General features: G+C 38.4%; 1 protein-coding gene, 1 long non-coding RNA gene and 1 pseudogene across 2 annotated transcripts; 2 read left to right on the top strand and 1 right to left on the bottom strand.

Annotated features, from left to right (window-relative positions):
- Positions 1 to 7: 7 nt before the first annotated feature.
- LOC141816751 (APETALA2-like protein 3) lies at positions 8 to 4,212 on the top strand. The gene is made up of 8 exons (XM_074704490.1): positions 8 to 1,625; positions 1,719 to 1,744; positions 1,844 to 1,874; positions 1,975 to 2,062; positions 2,156 to 2,301; positions 2,665 to 2,768; positions 2,868 to 2,977; positions 3,862 to 4,212. Exons 1-8 carry the CDS (start codon positions 1,084 to 1,086, stop codon positions 4,210 to 4,212), a joined length of 1,398 nt encoding a protein of 465 aa, XP_074560591.1. The 5' UTR covers positions 8 to 1,083.
- Positions 4,213 to 4,995: 783 nt separating this feature from the next.
- Positions 4,996 to 8,813, bottom strand: LOC141816753 (uncharacterized). The gene is made up of 4 exons (XR_012600733.1): positions 7,966 to 8,813; positions 7,769 to 7,893; positions 5,434 to 5,482; positions 4,996 to 5,344 (listed from the first exon to the last, which is right to left on the bottom strand). It is a non-coding gene; the product is annotated as an uncharacterized LOC141816753 (long non-coding RNA).
- An 8,070-nt stretch (positions 8,814 to 16,883) lies between these two features.
- LOC141816750 (protein IN2-1 homolog B-like) lies at positions 16,884 to 19,427 on the top strand (annotated as a pseudogene).
- Positions 19,428 to 20,750: the final 1,323 nt, after the last annotated feature.

Below are 20,750 nucleotides of genomic sequence, written 5' to 3'. Positions count from 1 at the left end.
TCTGAATTTAGGTTTGGCACTGTTCCGTGCCAATCTGAGCTCAATGGTATCAGGGTTGATGTTTGTTAGTTTAAGCATTTGTTTGTATTAGTTAATTGTAGCTGATAGGTCAGTTCGCATCATTGTTTAGCAAGCTAGAATTGTTTCCTCTCAATTGTTAGTTTAGCCTAGTTTCGTTTCAAGTTTAGTTGTTTACTTAATTACTTTGATGATGTTTAGAGTTTGCATTGGAGTGTGGTTTGTTTTAGAGTTTTATTTCTAGATCAGTGACTTGCAATTTTCATTCACTTTCCAATTTTAATTTGCATTTCATTTCAAAACTCCAAAACCTTCTATTTTCATAGAAAACAAAAAAAAGCGACACACCCAAGTTCAATTTAAGCAATTGTCTATTAGTCCTTGGAAAAATACGACTCGAGGCCCCTATACTTGATTTGCTTGTATTTATCGTGAGTTTTCGATAAATTTATAAATTCTAATTTGCAACCCTACTCGTGACACATAGCAAATCTAGGGTTGTCAATGCCAGTGATATTGTGTCTTGTAGCGGTTGGAGAAATGCGAAGTCGGGATACCCATTTCTTCTGGTCACGGCCCTGCCTGCCGTTTTATTATTATGGTACCACTGCCTTCTCTATATATTGGTTATCATTGGCCGCTACCGCTGATTGTCGTCAGCCATCTCTCGTCGACGCACGCTTGATGTTCCTTCACGATACATCGTTGCTCCATTGGGCGTGAGTTTGTGTTCTTTCAATCCCTTTTGATATTTCGAGCAATCCGCGCTGACTTTTTTTTTTAATGATTTACTTACCTTTTTATCGATTTCGCTTTAGAGAGGAGATATCGAGCTTTGGGATCCATCGTTCAGTTCGAATCATCGAGGATTGAAGTTCAGATGTTCCATAAGAACGATTCTGCCTTATCCTGCTTCTACCTCTACTTGCTCTGGCTCTTCTTCTGAAATAATTAAGAAGTAGATTCCGGGCTGTGGAGGAATTGCGTGCGATCGGTGGGTTGATTCGGATTAATCAAGGGTGATTTTTTTTCTTAAAAATTCTGTATCGGTGGGTGAAGAAAGAAATGTTGGATCTCAACATGGTGTTTTCGGGGGAGTCGATGGTTGTTGATGGTTGCGGCGGCGGAGTGGGCATGGTTACCTCGGAAACCTCTGAGTCGTCCATCCTCAACACTGAGGCTTCCAATGGCGCACCAGCCGACGAGGGATCGTGCTCTACTCGGCTGGTTGTTGTTGCCGTCTTCAAAGCAGGAGAAGGTGAGAATGATGTGAAGATCGACGAGGAGAGAGATTATTTTTCACACGTGTCCCGGCTAGTAACAAAGCAGTTCTTTCCTCTAGAGGCAGTGGTTCCTGACGGTTCAAAGACAATAGCTTTTTCGTCTTCCTTGCCGTCTTCATCTAGATCACAGTTGATGGATCTTAGCCTTTATCAGACTAATGATCCCTCAGTGGCAAAAGTTTTGCATCCGCAGCAGCAGCAGCTACAGCCACAGCTTCAGCAACAACAAATGAAGAAGAGTAGAAGGGGGCCTCGATCCAGGAGCTCTCAATACAGAGGAGTCACTTTTTACCGGAGAACAGGAAGATGGGAATCCCACATCTGGTAGGCATTTTGCTGTGTATCTTTTTTTCCCTTCCTCTCTAAACATATTTGTGCAGGCTTGCTATCAATTAACGAAAATTTCCTAAACAACAGGGATTGCGGAAAGCAGGTTTATTTGGGTAAGATCTTTCTCAGCTATATTATTCTCATGATTTTTAGCACTTGTGCTATGAGATTCTCTAATAGATATATATTCTTATTGGGTGGAATTCCAATAGGTGGTTTTGATACTGCTCAGTCTGCTGCAAGGTTGGAATGATCTTCTATGATTATTTGAACTGTTGCATTTTTTTTCCATTTTTTTGTTCATTTACCAGCAACTCTAAATGTTCTTTGATTCTGTTTATAGAGCATATGATCGAGCTGCAATTAAGTTCAGGGGACTTGATGCTGATATTAATTTCATTTTAAGTGACTACAAGGAGGATATGAAACAAGTAATTTTGCATACTGGCATGTATATACTGTCTAATGGTTCTGATAGATGATAGATGGATATGTAAGATTGAAATGCCCTTCTACAATGTTAGATGATAAATTTGACAAAAGAAGAATTTATACACATTCTACGGCGACAAAGCAATGGCTTTTCAAGGGGAAGCTCCAAATACAGAGGGGTTACTCTTCACAAGTGTGGTCATTGGGAAGCTCGTATCGGGCAGTTGCTCGGAAAGAAGTAAAAAGCCAAAGCCATTTATTCTTGTGTTATATTTTTCCTTTAAAAAAAAATATTAAGGTAGCATCAATTCTTTCTTTTGATCAAACCACAAAAAGTTCTAATGATAAATATACATATTCTACCAAACTAAATAAAGAAGATTTTGAAACCTACAGTTAACCTATGCGAAAACAATGGTTGGATGTGCAGGTATATATATCTTGGCCTATTCAACAGCGAAATAGAAGCTGCAAAGTTCAACTGAGCATGGAATTTCCTCATTCCTCACTATAATCTCTTGAAATTTTAATTGTAACTCCTCAAGTATCTCATTTATATGCCAACATCGCTTTCTTTATTTTTGTTGTTGTTCAACACTAGGGCTTATGACAAGGCAGCTATAAAATGCAATGGGAGGGAGGCTGTGACAAATTTTGATTTGAGTATCTACGAGGGAGATGTTTTGATCGAGGCTGATGCTGAAGGTATAATCTGCATTTTTATGTTTTTCCTTTCCTATCACTCATAGACCATCTGTTTGCTGTAATTCATGTGCTCTTTGGATTGTTTTGTCATTCCTCCAGGCCATGAAATTGATTTGAACTTGAGGATTTCTCAACCTGATGTTCATATTCAAAAAGGGAATGTAACTAAACCAGACAATATCTCATTTGAAGCTTCATCTACTGACAAGGTAATAGTGTAATTTGTTACTCTTGCAATATCTTTTGCTTTTGAGTCATTAGTTCTCATATTCAGAAGAGTGTTTTCTCTTCCTAAAGTGGTAGACTCAAAACTATAGCTCCTTGTAGAGCTCAGACAGTTCGAACTATCACAATCATCTTTAGAAAGAAAATTCCCTGCCTATTTTGTTTCTTGTTTAAACATTGCTCAACATCGACCTTGCTCATCTGTTGGATAGTCTGTCTGGTTTCCTACAGAAGCATTATTTCATCACTAATTGCGTCTACTTTATATTTCTTTAACCATAAGACTTGATCTTTTAGTAGAAAATAGTTTTCATTGCTGTTGATTGGCATCTATCCTTCTTTAACTACAGAATAATCATCTTTCCTCGGAAAGAACTGATACAGATACATCCCCTTGGAATTCCCACTCATGAACCGCTCAAAGTCCAGCTGCTTTTAATTCCAACATCGAGGTAATTCACCCCTTTTCTTTCGAGCTGTGGCTGTCTCTATCTTGATACTGCAAACAGAATAAGGATCCTTCCAATAACATTAGACCTCTGTTTAAATAGTAGAGTGCTCAAACTGTTCGGCGCACTAGCCATTAGATGTATCAGGTTCTCTTGTTTCTTGATCAAAATTTAGCAATGTTTTCCTTAAACCACTTACTTAATGATGCTAATTCCTGCCAAAGATGCATACTTGTCCAAATTGCCTGTTCCTTGTACATTTTAATTTAGCTTCAACCTATCAAATTATGTGCCTGTAATATCGATCACAGCAGTCGAAAATCTCTGGAATACATACTCCAAGTTAAGTAGAAGCTATTATTTGCAGATCGCAAATTATTATTGTAATATCTTGCTTGAGGACGTCCTATAAATTGCAGGGAAAAAACATAGAAAAAGAAGCCCATCAGACATGGCAGATGCATCACGGGATTCCACGGCCACTGTTCTCATCTGCAGCATCATCAGGATTCTCACCTGCCACCTTAACCTCTGCCATTCCGATCGTCAAGCCGCCAGCTTCGACATCATCTCCGTTCTCGTGCACCAGCCACGCGCCAGTTAAACACACCCCTCCTGTAACACAAACCTTTTCTTTTTTTAATGTAATTGTAAAGAGTTTCATGTGTGAAAACACTCTGTGGATGATTCAAGCGATCGAATTTTGTGTTCGTCTCCTGGGATTATGGTGCATTGTAATGTATTGTCGATTAAAAGTTGCAATTGATTAATCCTAGTTTTTTATAATCAGTTGTCATTTTCATTATCAGTTAATTCATATAATTAGATAACTAGATGATAAAAAAAGTGAATGAATATTGTGACCTAAAAATTTATATTTTTGTAGATATCATTTTAAAAAAATCTATAAATTAAGTGAAATATATACATATACACACATACACAACATAAGAGGGTTACACCCAAATCTTTTGTATTTTTTAAAATCCAAAATTGGTTTTAAAAAATCATGATTTACTATTCTAAAATTGGAGTTTAAAAATATTATAAAATCAAGAATTACGATCATAAAAAATCTAAACCTTGATTTTTTTTTTCTGAAATCTAAATTCATAAAACAATAAAGAAAATTAAGATAAAAAAAAACTAAAATCAAGCTTATATTAAATTATGATAAAATATAAACTCCATTTTTTTTAAAAAAAAAATCTAAATTTCTAAAATAGATACAATTAATCTAGCAAACAAAAACATCTTTTCAAATAATATTTCAAATAAACACCCCGATTTTAATATAAAAATAAAAATAATTTAGAAGGATTTTAATTTTTTATTAAATAAATAACAATCATGTGGCCAATAGCCTGTCCACGAGTGGTGCTTGGGAAATGACATCTGGTGCTTGGGAAATGACAAGAGATGTCGTAATTCATTTAGACGACACGATCAAACCCGCAATGTTACAAATCTTACTAGTTCCAATAACAATGTCGTAAATTTCTTCCAATTATATGCTAAAAAGAAAGTGATAATTAGTATTCTCCGAGGCTGATCAGAAGTAATTAGCAATACAAATGCTACAATTATGATATCAAGATTTCTGAAGCACATTAACCCCCACATCCAAACCCGTTCTCAAAGGGAACATAAGTACACAGCAAAAGTGTCATCAAAATCATGTTTTAGAACACGGAGATACTTCAAAACTTCATACGCTGACTGAACTTGGGTGGCACAATTCAACAGAGGAAACCTGCTAAAAGAGATGTCTACAGACGGTACAAGAATCTGTTAGCTACTGATGAAGATCATAAGAGGAATAGTTTATCCAAATCCCTGATCATGAAACCGTTGATGATCTGCTGCAAAACCCAATCAGGTGGGCGGCATGGTTTTCGCCTTCTGGTTTCAGAAAAAGAATAAGCAAGATGAATTTAGAGGGAAAGCAACTGCCTTTCTTCATGAATGTTTCCTGGCTAGGTGAGAGTTACCAGATCACAGTTGGGTTCGCCACTCACTTTAGATGAATCTTGCGAGAACCTGTAGAGGAGGAAGTTATACACAGAAGGAAAGAATCAGATGATTGTATTATGGAGAAAGTATGCTAAGTCAAAGGTGCCAATAGATGATGGTCAAGCTGATACCAAACCTAGCACAAAATGAACAGGCAAGGCTAGGAGCAACACAAGTTGATCCTTGCTCCCTGCTTGGTGTTGGGTCCAAAAGGATGTTCGTATCTCCACAATGATATAATATTGTCCACTTTGGGCCTAAACCCTCATGATTTTGTTCTTGAGCTCTTCCCAAAAGACCTCATGCCAATAGAGATACTTTCCATCCTTTTAAACCCATGATCTTTCCCATGTGTTTTAGATGTGGGACTATGTTTGCACCCTTGCAATCCAACAATCTCCCTTCAAACAAAGGACCACTGGAAGCTCCCCTACCATTTCTCATGGTCCGGCTGCCATTTCTCATGATTCGGCTGCCATGTCCCTCATAGTCTGACTGCCATGTCCTCATGGTCCGGCTGCCATGTCCCTCATGGTCCGAACCTCCCCTACTTCCTTTGTTTTTTTTTCCCGAGGGTCCCCACATGGTTAGATCTGGATCATGGCTCATTCGGCGGTTAATCCGGTGAAGAGCGGCCTCGCTCAGATACCAATTGTTGGGTTCAAAAGAATATCTGTATCTTCACAATGGTATGATATTTTTCACTTTGGGCTTAAGCCCTCATGGCTTTGTTCTTGGGCTCTCCCCAAAAGGCCTCATCCCAATGGAGATACTTTCCATCCTTTTAAACCCATGATCTTTCCCATGTGTTTTAGATGTGGGACTATGTTTGCACCCTTGCAACACAACAATCCCCCCCTCAAACAAAGGACCACTGGAAGCTCCCCTACCATTTCTCATGGTCCAGCTGCCATGTCCCTCATGGTCCGAGCCTCCCCTACTTCCTTTGTTTTTCCCGAGAGTCCCCACATGGTTAGATCCAGATCATGGCTCATCCGGCGGTTAGTCCGGTGAAGAGCGGCCTCGCTCTGATACGAATTGTTGGGTCTAAAAGGATGTTCGTATCTCCACAATGACATGATATTGTCCACTTTGGGCCTAAGTCCTCATGACTTTGTTCTTGGGCTCTACCCAAAAGGCCTCATTCCAATGGAGATACTTTCCATCCTTTTAAACCTATGATCTTTCCCATGTGTTTTAGATGTGGGACTATGTTTGTACCCTTGCAACCCAACACTCAGTACTGGCATTTGCCCATTTAGGTAGAATGCCAACTAAACAAAGATTTTGTGGGTAAGATTTGCTAGCCTCAGGGTGTCATTGCCTGCCGTCTCTACGAATCTAACAAACAATTTGCTTGTCTAGGTTTGGCTATAAAACATCTTGGAAAAAAAAAATCATATCCAATATGTTGTTTCTCTCTTTTTTTTTTTGTTTTTTGCAAGTTCTATCGAGTTAATTGTGAATAGATAGATTGTTAGAGACAATTTAAATAAATTGATTTTATTATAGCCTGTTTTCTAAAAAAAATTAAATAATCAGATAGTTAATGGTAAAATTTGAGAAACAAGCCACATTTAATCAGATTCTTAATTAAATTAATGATTATAATAGGATTAAGGGAAGATTATGATCACTGTCAACTATTTTCAACAAATAACTTGACCCAAGCTTCATAAAAGCACAACTAAATTCCTTTGTGGGTGGAGACTGGAGAGACATGGAAAAAAAAGACAGTGTTTGTCCACAAATTGTAGGAGACGGTCAAGGAGTTCTCAGGTGAGATCTTCCTTTTTTCTAGTGCTTTATATATCATATAACAGTATAAAGATATAACCTCCCTAACAGTCATGCCCAGAGTTGGATTCCAATTGAATTCCTTGAGAGTGTGTTGTTGTCAAATCAACATATATGAGAAAGAAAACCCTATAAAGTCGAATGTTATTCTCTTAAGTGAGTGATTGTTAGTAAACTATATTGTTATTAAGCATGTGCAAATCCGGTGAATATGGATTAAAAGTAGGTATCGTTATTGTTTGTCAATGATATTGAATGCATTTTATCTCATAATCTATGTGATATTATAATATCTGATGCATAAGGTAAATGATCATATATGAGAATCTTTTCCAAATACATACACTTGCATTTTTCGTATTTTCTCAAGAAAAAATATGTTCCAAAATTGAGCATCAATGAGGATGCACTAGTTTTCCAATATGTCCAGTCTGGTAAAATCAAGGAAAGAAACCAGCACACCATATGTTCAAAATACAACGAACTGAGACAAAGATCAATGAAACAACCAATCACCTTATTGCTCTTGCCTTCTTTTTTTCCTCCTCTGAAGTGTCGAGCTTTGGGTTTGGTGCGAATCATTCCAATCAGCCTTCTTCTTTGCTGCCTCATCAATTGGATTATCCACCTTAAGTCCAAACCTATGATATGGAAAAGAAAGAGACTTTTAAGGATTTGGAAAAGGTAATACTTATGATGGATCAAAATAACACCTCTCTGCTCGGGCTTTTCTTTTCTCCACTTCTGCTTGTCCCGGGATCTTGCTTCTGTTGGTGCAAGATGCACTAAGATCTTGTCTAGAGTTTCGATGTTTGACAATACATCTAAGTCTGATCAGTTTGACCAAGGGTTGATCCAAACAGGACTTGATGTTTGGATGTGAGCGAGAAGACCTAGTCAGTTAGACTAGGCAGTGGAAGTCCTGATCTGGACGATTGGGCAAGAGAAGTCCTGGTGAGTGAAGCAGGGCAAGAGAAAGTCCTAGTTGTAGGCTAGGCAAAGGGAAGTCCTGATTTGGAGGATCAGGCGGAAGTCTTGGCAGAGTCAAGTGCACCAGGTGAAGTCTGGGCTGGTCTAGGTGACCGAGTCGCAGCAGAAGTTTGGACTGGTCTAGGTGACCGAGTCGCAGCAGAAGTCTGGGCTGGTCTGGGTGACCGAGTCGCAGCAGAAGTCTGGATAAGTTAGATAGAACCGAACCGCAGCAAAAATCCTGGGGGGCGAGGACAGAGCCGAGCACAAGTCCAACAAGTTTGGAGGACTTGGTTGACATAAATTCTCTAGAATGGAGTGGGTTAGACTAACCTAAGATTTCGGTAGAAATCTAAAGTTAGACCCACTAGATAAGGCTTAGGATTGTTTGTACATTTGCATGTTTGTCTTGCAGGAACCTGGAGATGGAAGCAAGATGGAGAAAACACAAATGAAGCAAACAAAGCAAAGCCAAACCAAACAGTCTAGAGGATCCAGTCGACTGGAACTGGAATCCAATCGACTGGGAGGCCAGTCGACTGAAACTACAACTACAGTCGACTGAATAGTGGAAAAACGAACGAAAAGAAGATTTATCTGCCACGTCGACTGGAGTCGACTCAGAAGGGCACTTGAGTTGACTCAGACAGTAAATAACGAGCAGGAAGAAGTTCTATCTGCCACACAAGCTAGAGTCGACCCAGATTGGCATATGAGTCGACTCAGGACCAGTATAAAAGGAGGTGAACGTGCACGATCAAGACATTCATTCCAGAAATTCCCCTCTTCATCCAGTGGCGATTTTGAACGCAACCGAGGCCAAGTTCTTCCAACCGGGGAAGATCCAGAAGGGGTATGCGGCGCTCAGGACTTCCAGATCGGCAATAAGAGTTTGCTTTTAAATTATTGTTCTTCTTTTCTATTTTTAATTTATTGCTTATTGGACTGTAAGACGGGTTGTTCCGTCTCCGAACGACGTTCGGAAAGGAGACCATTAGTAGACGGGCACCTCCCGAATTAGGCCTTGGACGTACTAACCCTGGGGGGGGGTTAGGAACCAAGTAAATCCCGCGTGTCCCCTCTGTTTTGTTTTCTAATTCCGCTGCTTAGTATTTTAATAGATTTGAACGAACGATTTTCAAAAGCTACACGCGCTATTCACCCCCCCCCCTCTAGCGCGTACACGATCCTACAGCTTCCAGTTATGTTTGAACCAATTCCAAACCTGTAAATAAGATTTAACAAAATTAATATATGTCAGTAACACTTATCACATGTTAAAAAGCAACCTCAGTTAAATTGACAAATGAACAACAAAACAATTGGGAAAAGCACAATTCATGACTTGATAAACAAGTTGAATCTTATTAAGGCATTTTTGAAAAATGGATAGTGAATTAGTGATCCAAAAAATGCTAACAATCAAACATAGAGCAAAATATGGAAGACCAGTTAAATGCTCTTTATGACTACACAATTATCATCATCAGCTGAGGACAAGAAACAACAAGAATTGGATGCATTTCTTATCGCTAGTAAAATAAAAATAACTAAGATGCATAATTGTATGAAGAAAACATAACCAATTGTCCACTATAACCTTAACACAGTAAATCTGAAAAATGGGTATGTACCTTTGAAAACATAACTAATTGCCTGCTAGAAAGGAACATAATATTCGAGCAATAGCCTTGGGATCATAAAGTAATGATGGGGATATATGTTCTCAATGAAAGAACTTTGCAAAGCACATTATGAATAGGCTAGTCCTTATATTGTGTGAAACAATGCAGTCATATAACTTGGGCAATAAATATACTATTACCTACTTAACTAAAATCACAGATGCTCAGACCACATCTACCATAAAAATTGAGAAATGACTAGCATTTAGAGTAGAAAGAACAATTATCGAACTAAAACAAGATATGAAAATGAAAAAAAAAACAAAAGGAGATCTGGTTCATAACGTGAGACATTGACAAAATACATAGACTAGGTACATGCATTTTTATCATTATTATTTTCTATCAAAACAATTTTGAACCTCATATGTTCCACAGTGTAAGCGTTTATACTCATTCAAGCAGGAACAAGTGTATAACCAAGACATTGACAAAATACATAGATTAGGTATGACATTATCATCATTATTGTTTTTATTAAAACAATATTTATTCTACAGTGAAAGCGTTTATGCTCATTCAAGTGGGAAAAGGTGAAAAAATTTCGTCCTAAAAAATCTTCCTGACTTTTAAGGGAAAGTAACTGATAATTTTGAGAAAACAACACAAAGTATCAAGCACAAGGACTTCCACCATTTGATGACAAAAACAGGATAAGAAAGCACTTACGGAGGTTCATTACTGAGATCTTTTTATTACCGTTGAGTTTCATGTTGTATAATACCATCACCTAAATAAACAGAAATCAATCATTTGTCTGTTATTAATCTTACTCATCTACCTTTACCTCTCCTTCTTCATTAGCTCATAATGCAAGTGTTAAATGCACATGATTGCACTTTTCTTTTTCTATAAATAACTGCAGCAGCATCCATACGGCACAGAAAATTCTACTGAATTACATTACAAGTAAAATATATCTGACATGATCTGACCTGATTAGTTTCATGATCTAAAGTCAAAATCAACCAAAAGTAGTACAACAAACGTTACAAAACAATCTAAACTTGAGCTATTCAATTCAATTCATTTCAACAAAAATGTGAAATCCGACACCCCAGAGGCCTCACACGGTCAACCCCACAACCATTTGTGAGAGATAAATCGAGAAACTGTGTTAGGGGAGAAAAACACTTTTATTCACCGTGCAAAATCAATACATGAATTGGCTTTATATAGCCTTACAAAGAGATAAACTTTCAGAAAGCAATTCACGTATAACGTGGTAAAGTCAAACTAGATCCTAATTAATAGGCTTTATTGTAGTTGAAAACTTCAACTCTTATCCTAACAATCCCTTCCCTAAACTGTTGACAGCCATGCTTTCAGTTTAGTTACGGTACCACACGTACACCCATTGATTCACGCAGCTTCAAGAACACATCCAGCTTGAGTGGTTTTGTCATAATATCTGCAATTTGATCTTGTGTGACACAATGCTTTAGCTCAATAATTCCATCTCTGGTCAAATCACATAAGAAATGAAACCTTACGTCAATATGTTTGCTACGTCCATACATGACTAGATTCTTGGAGAGCTTAATGGTAAAGCTGTTGTCACATAACACAGTGATACACTTGCCTTGAAAGTGACCGAGCTTCTCCAATACTCTCCTCATCCAAACCCCTTGACAAGCGCAAGAGGCAGCTGCTACAAATTCTGCTTCAGTAGTAGACAAAGCAACTACGGGCTATTTTTTAGAAGACCATGACACAGCCCCTCCACTGAGCAGAAACACATAACCAGAAGTGCTTTTCCTGTCATTTGTATCTCCTGCATAATCACTATCTGTATATGCCGTTAACTCTCCATTACCCTCTTTTTGGTAGAAGACTCCCAAATCCACAGTTCCTTTCAAGTATCTTAGTACCCTTTTCGCAGCTTGCAAATGTAACTCCGTTGGACTTGCCATAAATCTGCTGATGAGAGACACCACACACATCAAATCTGGTCTAGTAACAGTTAGATACATAAGACTCCCAACTAATTGTTTATACATGGTAACATTCACGTTGGATCCTTCTTCATCCTTCGTAAGTTTAACGCCAGGAATAATGGGATTTTTCACACTGTTACTCTTCTCCATACCAAATTTCTCCAAAACATCTTTTGCATACTTTCTTTAGCACCTCCACACTGAGAAAATATTTCATCTTTCCCAAATCAGTCATATCAAATTCAAGTTTCATAGAGTTCTTGAATTTAACAAACATACTTTCATCATTGCCAGTAAAAATTAAATCATCAACATATAGGCTAACAATCAGAATTTTACCTTTATCTCCCAATTTGATGAATAATGTATGTTCACAATTGCATCTTTCAAACCCTTCTTTGACAAAATATGCTTCAATCCTGCTGTACCATGCGCGAGGAGCTTGTTTAAGGCCATATAATGCCTTTTTCAACTTGTACACCTTATACTCTTCGCCTTTCTTCTCATAGCCCTGCAGTTGCTCAATAAATATTGCTTCATTTAGTTCTCCATGCAAAAAAGCACTTTTGACATCAAGCTAGTATAAGCTCCAACTATTTCGAGCCGCTAAGGCAATTATCATTCGAATCGTATCCCACTTGGCCACAGGCGCAAATACCTCAGTATAATCTATGCCATGCTGTTGAGTATACCCTTTTGCCACCAACCGGGCCTTGCATTTGTCAACCTCGCCATTTGCGTTGAGTTTGGTTTTGTAAACCCACTTTACTCCGATCTTTTTCATTCCTTTAGGCAAATCTGTCAACTCCCAAGTCCCATTTCTTTCAATTGCTTCTATCTCCAAATCCATTGCAGCTTTCCATTTGGAACTCTGAATAGCTTCTTCAAAGGTAGTTGGATCTGAGGTAGAGGTAAACAAAACCAAATTGTTATGCTCAACATCTTCTTCAGAGAATTCTTCCCCAGTTACATAATCTTCCATCCAAATTGATTTTCTTCTCTGCCTTCTTTCTGGAGAATTCTTTCCAGGTGACTCACTTGAAGATAAACTAACCTCTCATTCTTCTTCTTTAGCTGCTACCTCTTCATATTCTTCTTCACTTTGATCATGTGTACTTTTTGCATTACTTCCTCCCTGCACTAGTATATCAAGTCTTGCTTCTTTATTATTTTGTCTCCATTCCCAACCTTCAGTTTCTTCAAAAATCACATCTCTGCTTACAATTATTGTCTTGGATGCTGGATCATATAGTCTATATGCTTTAGATTCTTCACTCATGCCTAGCAACACGCACCGAAGACTCTTATCATCTAGTTTTTTTCTCTTATTGTCTGATATATGAACATGACCAATGCATCCAAAAACCCGAAAGTATTCAACATTTGGTTTGACACCACTCCAAGCCTCTTCAGGTGTCATATCTTTTACTGCCAATGTAGGACTTCTATTGAGTACATGAACTGCCCAATTTGCTGCTTCTGGCCAAAAAGTCTTTGGAACTTGCTTCTCCGATAACATACTTCTAACCATATTCATGATTGTCCTATTTTTGCGTTCTGCTACTCCATTTTGTTGGGGAGTGTAGGCTGTTGTGAGTTGCCTGCTGATACCATTAGTCTTGAGAAAGAAATTGAACTCATGAGAGGTAAACTCTCCACCTCTATCTGTGCGCAGACAACGAATAAAAGCTCCTGTCTCTTTCTCAACAAGGGATTTATAATTCTTGAATATAGTGAAAGCTTCAGATTTTTCAGCAAGAAAATATATCCACGCTTTACGACTAAAATCATCAATAAAACTTATAAAATACCTCTTCTTGCTATTGGAAGCAGGTTTGATGGGTCCACAGATGTCAGCATGAACCAACTCCAATCTTTGTGATGCTCTCCACAAACTCTTTTTTGGAATTGCATTCCTATGTTGCTTTCCTATCATGCAATCAGTGCAAAATTTGGATGATGCCTTCAATTGTGGTAACCCTCTCACCATTTGCTTGTATTGCAACGTTCTCAAACCCTTGAAACTTAGATGCCCATATCTGCAGTGCCAAAGGTGAGTATGGTCTTCGAGAGTTGTTTGGAAACAAGTGGGTAATTTCGGTAGAATTCTTGCAGGTAGTATAAACATTCTGTTTGCAGACATTGTTGTTTGCATAATAAGCCCTTTTTCTGGATGATAGATTTTGCATACTTCATGTTGCATCAAAATAGCTACACCCTTTTCTTGCAATTGTCCAATACTTAACAAGTTATTTTTCAACTCAGGTATATAGAAAACATCAGTAATTACCTGAGTAACTCCAACAATTTGCAGCCTGATGTTATCCTTTCCCAATACATCCATTGTGGAGTTATTCCCGAGCTTCACAGAAATCTGAAATTCTTCATCAAGATCCGAGAACCACTCCTTGTGTGCACACATATGATTAGAGCACTCTGAGTCAAGGAACCAGACATCTTCATCTTTTCGCATTGCTTGATTAAGCTTGACATATGACATCAGCAATAATTCTTCTTTCTCTTCCAACTCTGCATAGTTCGCTTCTTTCTCCCATTTAGGACACTCATACTGAAAGTGCCCTAATTGATGACACTTATAACACTCAAATCATTGCTTTATTGTATGCTTGTCTGCCTCTCCCTCTGCCTCTGCCTCTTCCTCTGCCTCTCCCTCTTCCTGCATCTTTACCAATCTTATAGTAGGTCACCTTCAATGCTTGCTCATCGTTTCCATGTCTGTTCATTCTCTGCTCATGTACCAATAAGCTGCTTTGCAACTCATCAAGAGTTAAAGTGTCTAAGTTATTAGATTCGTCAATGGAACAAATAACATAATCGAACCTGGAGGTCATTGATCGTAAGATCTTTTCAATAATCACTACTTGTTGCATGGTTTCACCATGAATCTTCATCTTGTTTGCTATAGTAAGAGTTCGAGCAAAGTATGCATCAACACTTTCACCCTCTTGCATATGTAGAATCTCAAACTCCTTCCTAAGTGCTTGGAGTTGCGCCCTTTTGACTCTTGTGGAACCTTGATACTTCTACTTCATAGAGTCCCAAATGTGTTTGGCAGTGTCTTTGTTGAGAATTGTTTCCATAATAGTTCGATCAATAGATTGGAATAGATAATTCTTGACTTTCAAGTCTTTCAGCTTCTAGTCTGCAAATAATTTTTCTTGTGCTTCAGTATACTCCACTCCTTTTTCTGCAACAGAGATTCCTGTTTCCACCAAACTCCAATATTCTTTTGAGCGTAGGAAATTTTCCATAAGCATAGACCAATGATCATAATGTCCATCAAACTTAGTAATTGCAGGTTGAACAAAATCATCAGTCATCCTTCAAGAAACTTGGCGCCGATTAATTTCGAGGTTGCTGGGGATTTCGCCGTAAGTTGCCTAGATGTTGCTGAAGTTCTTCTTGAGACGGTCGAGTTCGATGCTTCCTTTAGTGAACTCTCCTTCTTTGCTCGAACTCCAGGCAGCGACACCACTCGGATTCCCTTCGCCCTTCGTCCTGCTTGAGCTTGACAACCAAGAACAGCGAGCCCAAAGATATACTTTCCCTGCTCGTGAGAAAGAAAGAAACTTCGGAGGAAGAGGGGCTCTATCGAGGACTTTGCTCTGATACCAGATGTTAGGGGAGAAAAACACTTTTATTCACCGTGCAAAATCAATACATGAATTGGCTTTATATAGCCTTACAAAGAGATAAACTTTCAGAAAGCAATCCACGTATAACGTGGTAAAGTCAAACTAGATCCTAATTAATAGGCTTTATTGTAGTTGAAAACTTCAACTCTTATCCTAACAAACTGCAGTTGACCACTACGGGGGAGGGCATTGCCTCGACTCGTATACTTTTGAGCTATTCAATTCAATTCATATATATAGACCATATTTCCATTTACAAAGTCACAATACAATAAACAATACTAGTGGCAGGTAAAGTTCATAAAGAAATTGTATTTGAAACGAAGTAGATAATGAAACGAAAGCCTAGTTTCAGTGAACTATTGAAAGAAAGAACTAAACATTCAATCATATCTATCTACCACAGCACAAAGGTTTTGACCTGTCCAAAATATTATCTTTCACCTCCGCCCAAGGTATTCCGTATTATCTAGAGTTTAATCTCCAATTCAGCGTGGTTCCATTTTTTCAAATGCTTAAGTTGCAAAATTACAAAACATACCTTCTTTTATTTTGAGGAAAAATCAAAATAGAAAACATGCATTAGCATATGTACAAAAGGGAGCAACTTAGACAGTTCGAATTCAAGGAACAAGATCGAAGTTCAAAACTTTCACCTCTCTGCTCGAGAATTTCGCTTCTCCTCTTCGGAAAGAACCACCTGCACCCCAAATCTCTCGGCTCGCCGGAGCTTTCTCTCAAGATCGGTGACAGCGAGCGCTGGCCTCGGAATTACTCGAAATCCCTAAGCTGACGCCCACAAGCTTAGCCACCTTCGTCTCTTCCGTCCGCCCAGGCTTTCCAGGCTCCTTGGCGTTCCCATCGGACTGCTGTGCAGTCGAGGTGAGATTTGCGAGGTCAGCTGGGGGAGGAGCAAGCTTGGTGGCGAAGGCCACCGCCCCCGCGGTAGGACTCTCTACCGCCGCGCCGCTTCCAGTGGAGGCGGATCCTCATCCATGGCTTTGCGACCGGGTTCAACGGAGCCCTTGGGGTTTTGGCCCTTTTGGCGGACGCTCACGATATACGTATGTATCGAGAAATCGGCGGTGAATATGTAACGGTTGAGCGTAACGGGTGGGTTCTGATGCGAGTTATAATCTCTCGAGATATAATTTTGACCATAAATATTCGTTGAAATAATGAATGACATTTTTAAAATAAAATAAAAAAATAATATACGTTGTTAATGAGATCTTTTTGAAAATAGCAACCAATCACCGCCTTGCCTTGATTAGATTCCTTCCTTAATCACGATTTCTCACCTTCAGTTCAACCTTGTCATTATATATATCTTCCTTAATCCTCCGGATCGGAGTTTTTGCCCCCTTCATCGTTGGTCTTCGCGATGGCGGGCGGGCGGGCGGCGTCTTTCGGGTTGATCTCCCTTTCTCTTAGTCTTTTTAATCCTTTCTTTCGATCGCTTAGTAGCCTCTAGGTTTCGCTAATGCTGGAGTTGCACCTGTGCAGACCTGTGAAGGAGGTGCTTCCTCCGTCCCTCATCTCGTCTTCGGAACCGCCAGCTCTCTTCGATGGCATGGCACCACTAGGTAATCTAATCCCTTTGCCGAATATTTAGTTTTGGATTATGTTTGAATTGCAGTTTGTTGATTTGCTTCCTTGCGATCGGCTTTTAGGTTAGGTTGTACATTTCATACATCTGCTCATATGCGCAACGCCCTTGGATAGTTAGGAATTTTAAGGTATTTTTTTTCCTTTACTGATTTAACTGATGCAATAAGTTTAAGTTGTCAAATATTGTCTAGAAAGATTACGGCTTTGGACGGTTGTGGGTAAATCAAATATTTTCTCTTGTTTGCGGGCTTCGTGAGCAGGGCTTGCAGGAAACGATCAAATTGGTTCCAATCGATCTGTTCAATAGCTTGCGCTGATGATTCGAGCTTGGTCATGAGGTCAATGTGTTCTCAATAGGTGCCGGCTTTGGAGCATAACAACGAGGTGAAGGGAGAGAGTCTTGATCTGATTAAATTTATTGATGAAACACTTTTGAGGGTCCTAAGTTACTGCCTGATGTAAGTGATTTCTGAAAGTTCTCCTGATTGCGAATGCTATGGTTTTTTGGTGTATAATATTGGGAGTTATAGGATCCCGCAAAGAGGCAGTTTGCAGAGGAGCTCTTTTCATACAGTGATAACTTTAACATAGTCAATTTCAAGTCATTGCCTGCTCTGGGAGATATTGGTGAAGAAGTTGGTGAGTTACAATTCTTATCAATTAATTTCTGTTATCTTATTGTATGAAATTGATGTATTAAGCACTAATCTACTTCACTTTTTTTTCACTAGTTGCTGCCTTCAACAAGTTAGAAGATGCCCTTTCAAAGTTTGACGACGGACCATTTTTCCTTGGACAATTTAGTTTGGTGAGTAACTATGCAGTTGTATAAATAATATATAATGTAAATTCAATCACATATTACTCCTGCCTTTCACGTTGTCAAGTTAATTCCTTGTGTACAGATCTTTTGGCAATGTGCTTTCTTAATTATGATATTATATGCTTCATTATCTGTCTTTTGTATTGTCTTGAAAACTTTATATATCTGTGTCTTACAATGTAATGCAAATCTTTAGTCCCCTTAATATAATCAGTACAAACTAGAATTCCTAAGTCAGTTGTTGCTTTCTTTATTGAATATTCAGCCGAGGGCAGAATCAGGACAAGCTCGAAGTTTTAAACAACAGATTTGCTCATAATCAATCAATAATGTACTATTATCTATTCTCCTGCCAACTTCTATAAATCAAACAACCCTTCACACTGTTTTTTTTGTCTCAGTCAATATTTATTCCTTCTATTTTACTTGTCTGTGTTGGTTTGGATGCCCACTTAAGGATTAAATATCTTCAAGAATTTTAAGCACTTATCAATAGACATACACCATCCGGTGTTTTCTTTTTCTGAAATGGCATTATCCAATGAAGTTATTCAGTGTGCATTACGAGTTGTTCTATATTGGAAGTGGTGCTTCAACTTTGAAAGTTGATCTCTGATAAATTTTTTTGGTCAATGAATCATTAGCTCCATAACTTATATTCTATTTCAGATACGATGTTTAGGCATTTAGAGAACAATACTATAAGCTGATGACTTGTGTTTTTAGCTTTTCAGTATTTGCGTATCTAAACTTGTTTTGTTCTAGGTTGATATTGCCTATGCTCCTTTCGTTGAAAGATTCCAGTACAGCTTAACCGAGTTGAAGAATTATGACATTACACAAGGCCGGCCTAAATTGGCATTGTGGATTGAGGTAGTTCCATGCACCTAGAAAATTGGATGCTCTTCAATCACATGCATCTTTCTTCTATATTCATGTTTCGATACAAGTTATATTTATATGTCTGCTTGACTTAGATGCAAAAATTATTTTCAAGTCTAATATTTATAAGCCAACAATGCAAGCTTCCTACTTATGTTAATTCTAACAAGAATAACATTGTTTAGGAATTGAACAAGATTGATGCCTATACATCTACCGTACAAGACCCTAAAAAGCTACTGGCCGCGGCCAAGAAGCGTTTAGGGGTATGAAACATGATTTTTGGTTTCCATTTAAATTTCCAAATTTCAGTTTGAGTGTTCAAAAGCCACAAGGTTCCTCATGCTGTTTTTTTTTTCTTCAGATTGCATGAAGAGTTCTCCAGAGTATTTTTCAGGTTATGATTGCTCCTCTGATATGATCTTAAATAAAGATACTGCAAACTTTCTGCATAAAAGATCTTTGCTTGATTTGCAATACTCGATTTACAGTATCGTATGCTTACTATTGATGGTTCTACTTGCAAATGATAAAGCCTAGAAAAGTAAAGAGATTTCAGCAACTTGTATCATGATTTTGCTTCTTTTTTTTTAACTTGTAGTAATCACTAATTAGAGATTGTCAGTATAAACCTATATATACAGAGTCCTCGAAGCAACCACTGCAGGAGGCATGAACACAGACAGATAAAGCAAACAAGATCAGTCGTGATTAACAATATGATATAAAGCTTATCTGAACTAATAAGATGATTTAAAGTGCATACATTTTTGGCATAGAAAAGTAGAACAATCAAAGCAAGTTGCTTTGTTAGATTGGGGGATGGAGAGAAAGGGGGCCAAGCCCGCGTTGAAAGCTTCAATTTTGCTTCTCAAATACACCAGCGAAGTTGAAGGGGGAAGAGAGAGACGGACGGAGAGGGAGAGAGACGCCGGCGCTGGTCAGCTCAGAAGGCGAAGTCTTCGATCGGTGGGCCACTAAGAATATATAATATTATTGGACCATCGGCGAGTGGAGTGCTGGAGAAGAAGCCGAAGGATGCTGCTGTCCGGCGTAAACCCTAATGCTACCTCGCCAAGAACCCTAATTTCTTCCAATGAAGGTCGATTAGATCTGGTTTTCGGCAGCGTCGAAGTCGAATTGGGTTGGAACGTCTCGGAAGAGCAATCTGTACGAGGTTTTTAGTAAGAAAAAAAGAGGAATTACGTACCTTGAAGCCGAAAATGAAATTTCTTCAATAAATTAAATATTTGCTAATTTTCGCGAGGTATATCTTTGCTTTGCTTTAATTGGCTGATCGAAGTTGTCAATTTGTCGATCAGAATCCATGCATCGATGATATCTACTACAGATTTCCGATTGTGGCTTCTAATTAGTTCCGGATCATGCGCACGTTTCGTCCCAGCCTCCCGATCGGAAACCGAGTGCTCTCTCCCGATCGAATTTTATTTTTTATTAATTAAAAATTAAAAAAATTAATTTAAATATTTAAAAATAAAAATAATATATATATATATATATATATAATCAATGAGATAATTTTATTAGATTTGAATTAAATCTATTTAATTTATCTCCATTTGAGAGTTATTAAAATTATTAATTTAATAAAACTTAAGTTCAACTTGCTACCATCGTTTCGCACCCACGCGACGCCTCCGGAAGAGTCATGCGGCAGCGGGGGCCCCTTCGGATGAGTCGTGAGGGCCCGACAATGCCTCTGTGGGGCCTAAGGTGTGCCGACACTGGAGGCTTGACTATGTCAATTTTGCTTGCATCGAACGAAATGACTCAAGATTTCATTCCATGATAATATGAGAGTTGTCCGGTCATCAAAAGTTCAACTATAATATCATAAGTGAGCTAATCATTTCTAAGCATGTACTTTGATGCCTTTTAGATTCTTTCTTTTTTATTTCAATTTCATAATTTTTA

Source organism: Curcuma longa, unplaced genomic scaffold, assembly GCF_044706935.1.
Source record: "Curcuma longa cultivar G26 ecotype Majalengka, Jawa Barat unplaced genomic scaffold, ITB_CL_G26_1.1 contig_17957, whole genome shotgun sequence".
NCBI classification, from domain to species: Eukaryota; Viridiplantae; Streptophyta; class Magnoliopsida; order Zingiberales; family Zingiberaceae; genus Curcuma; species Curcuma longa.
This window is presented reverse-complemented; position numbering and strand designations above follow the sequence as displayed.

Coding starts and splice junctions, on each gene's coding strand:
- LOC141816751 (XM_074704490.1), top strand. CDS start 1,084: ATGTTGGATCTCAACATGGTGTTTTCGGGGGAGTCGATGGTTGTTGAT. Junction 1,626..1,718: donor AGATGGGAATCCCACATCTG/GTAGGCATTTTG, acceptor CCTAAACAACAG/GGATTGCGGAAAGCAGGTTT. Junction 2,302..2,664: donor GGGCAGTTGCTCGGAAAGAA/GTAAAAAGCCAA, acceptor GTTCAACACTAG/GGCTTATGACAAGGCAGCTA.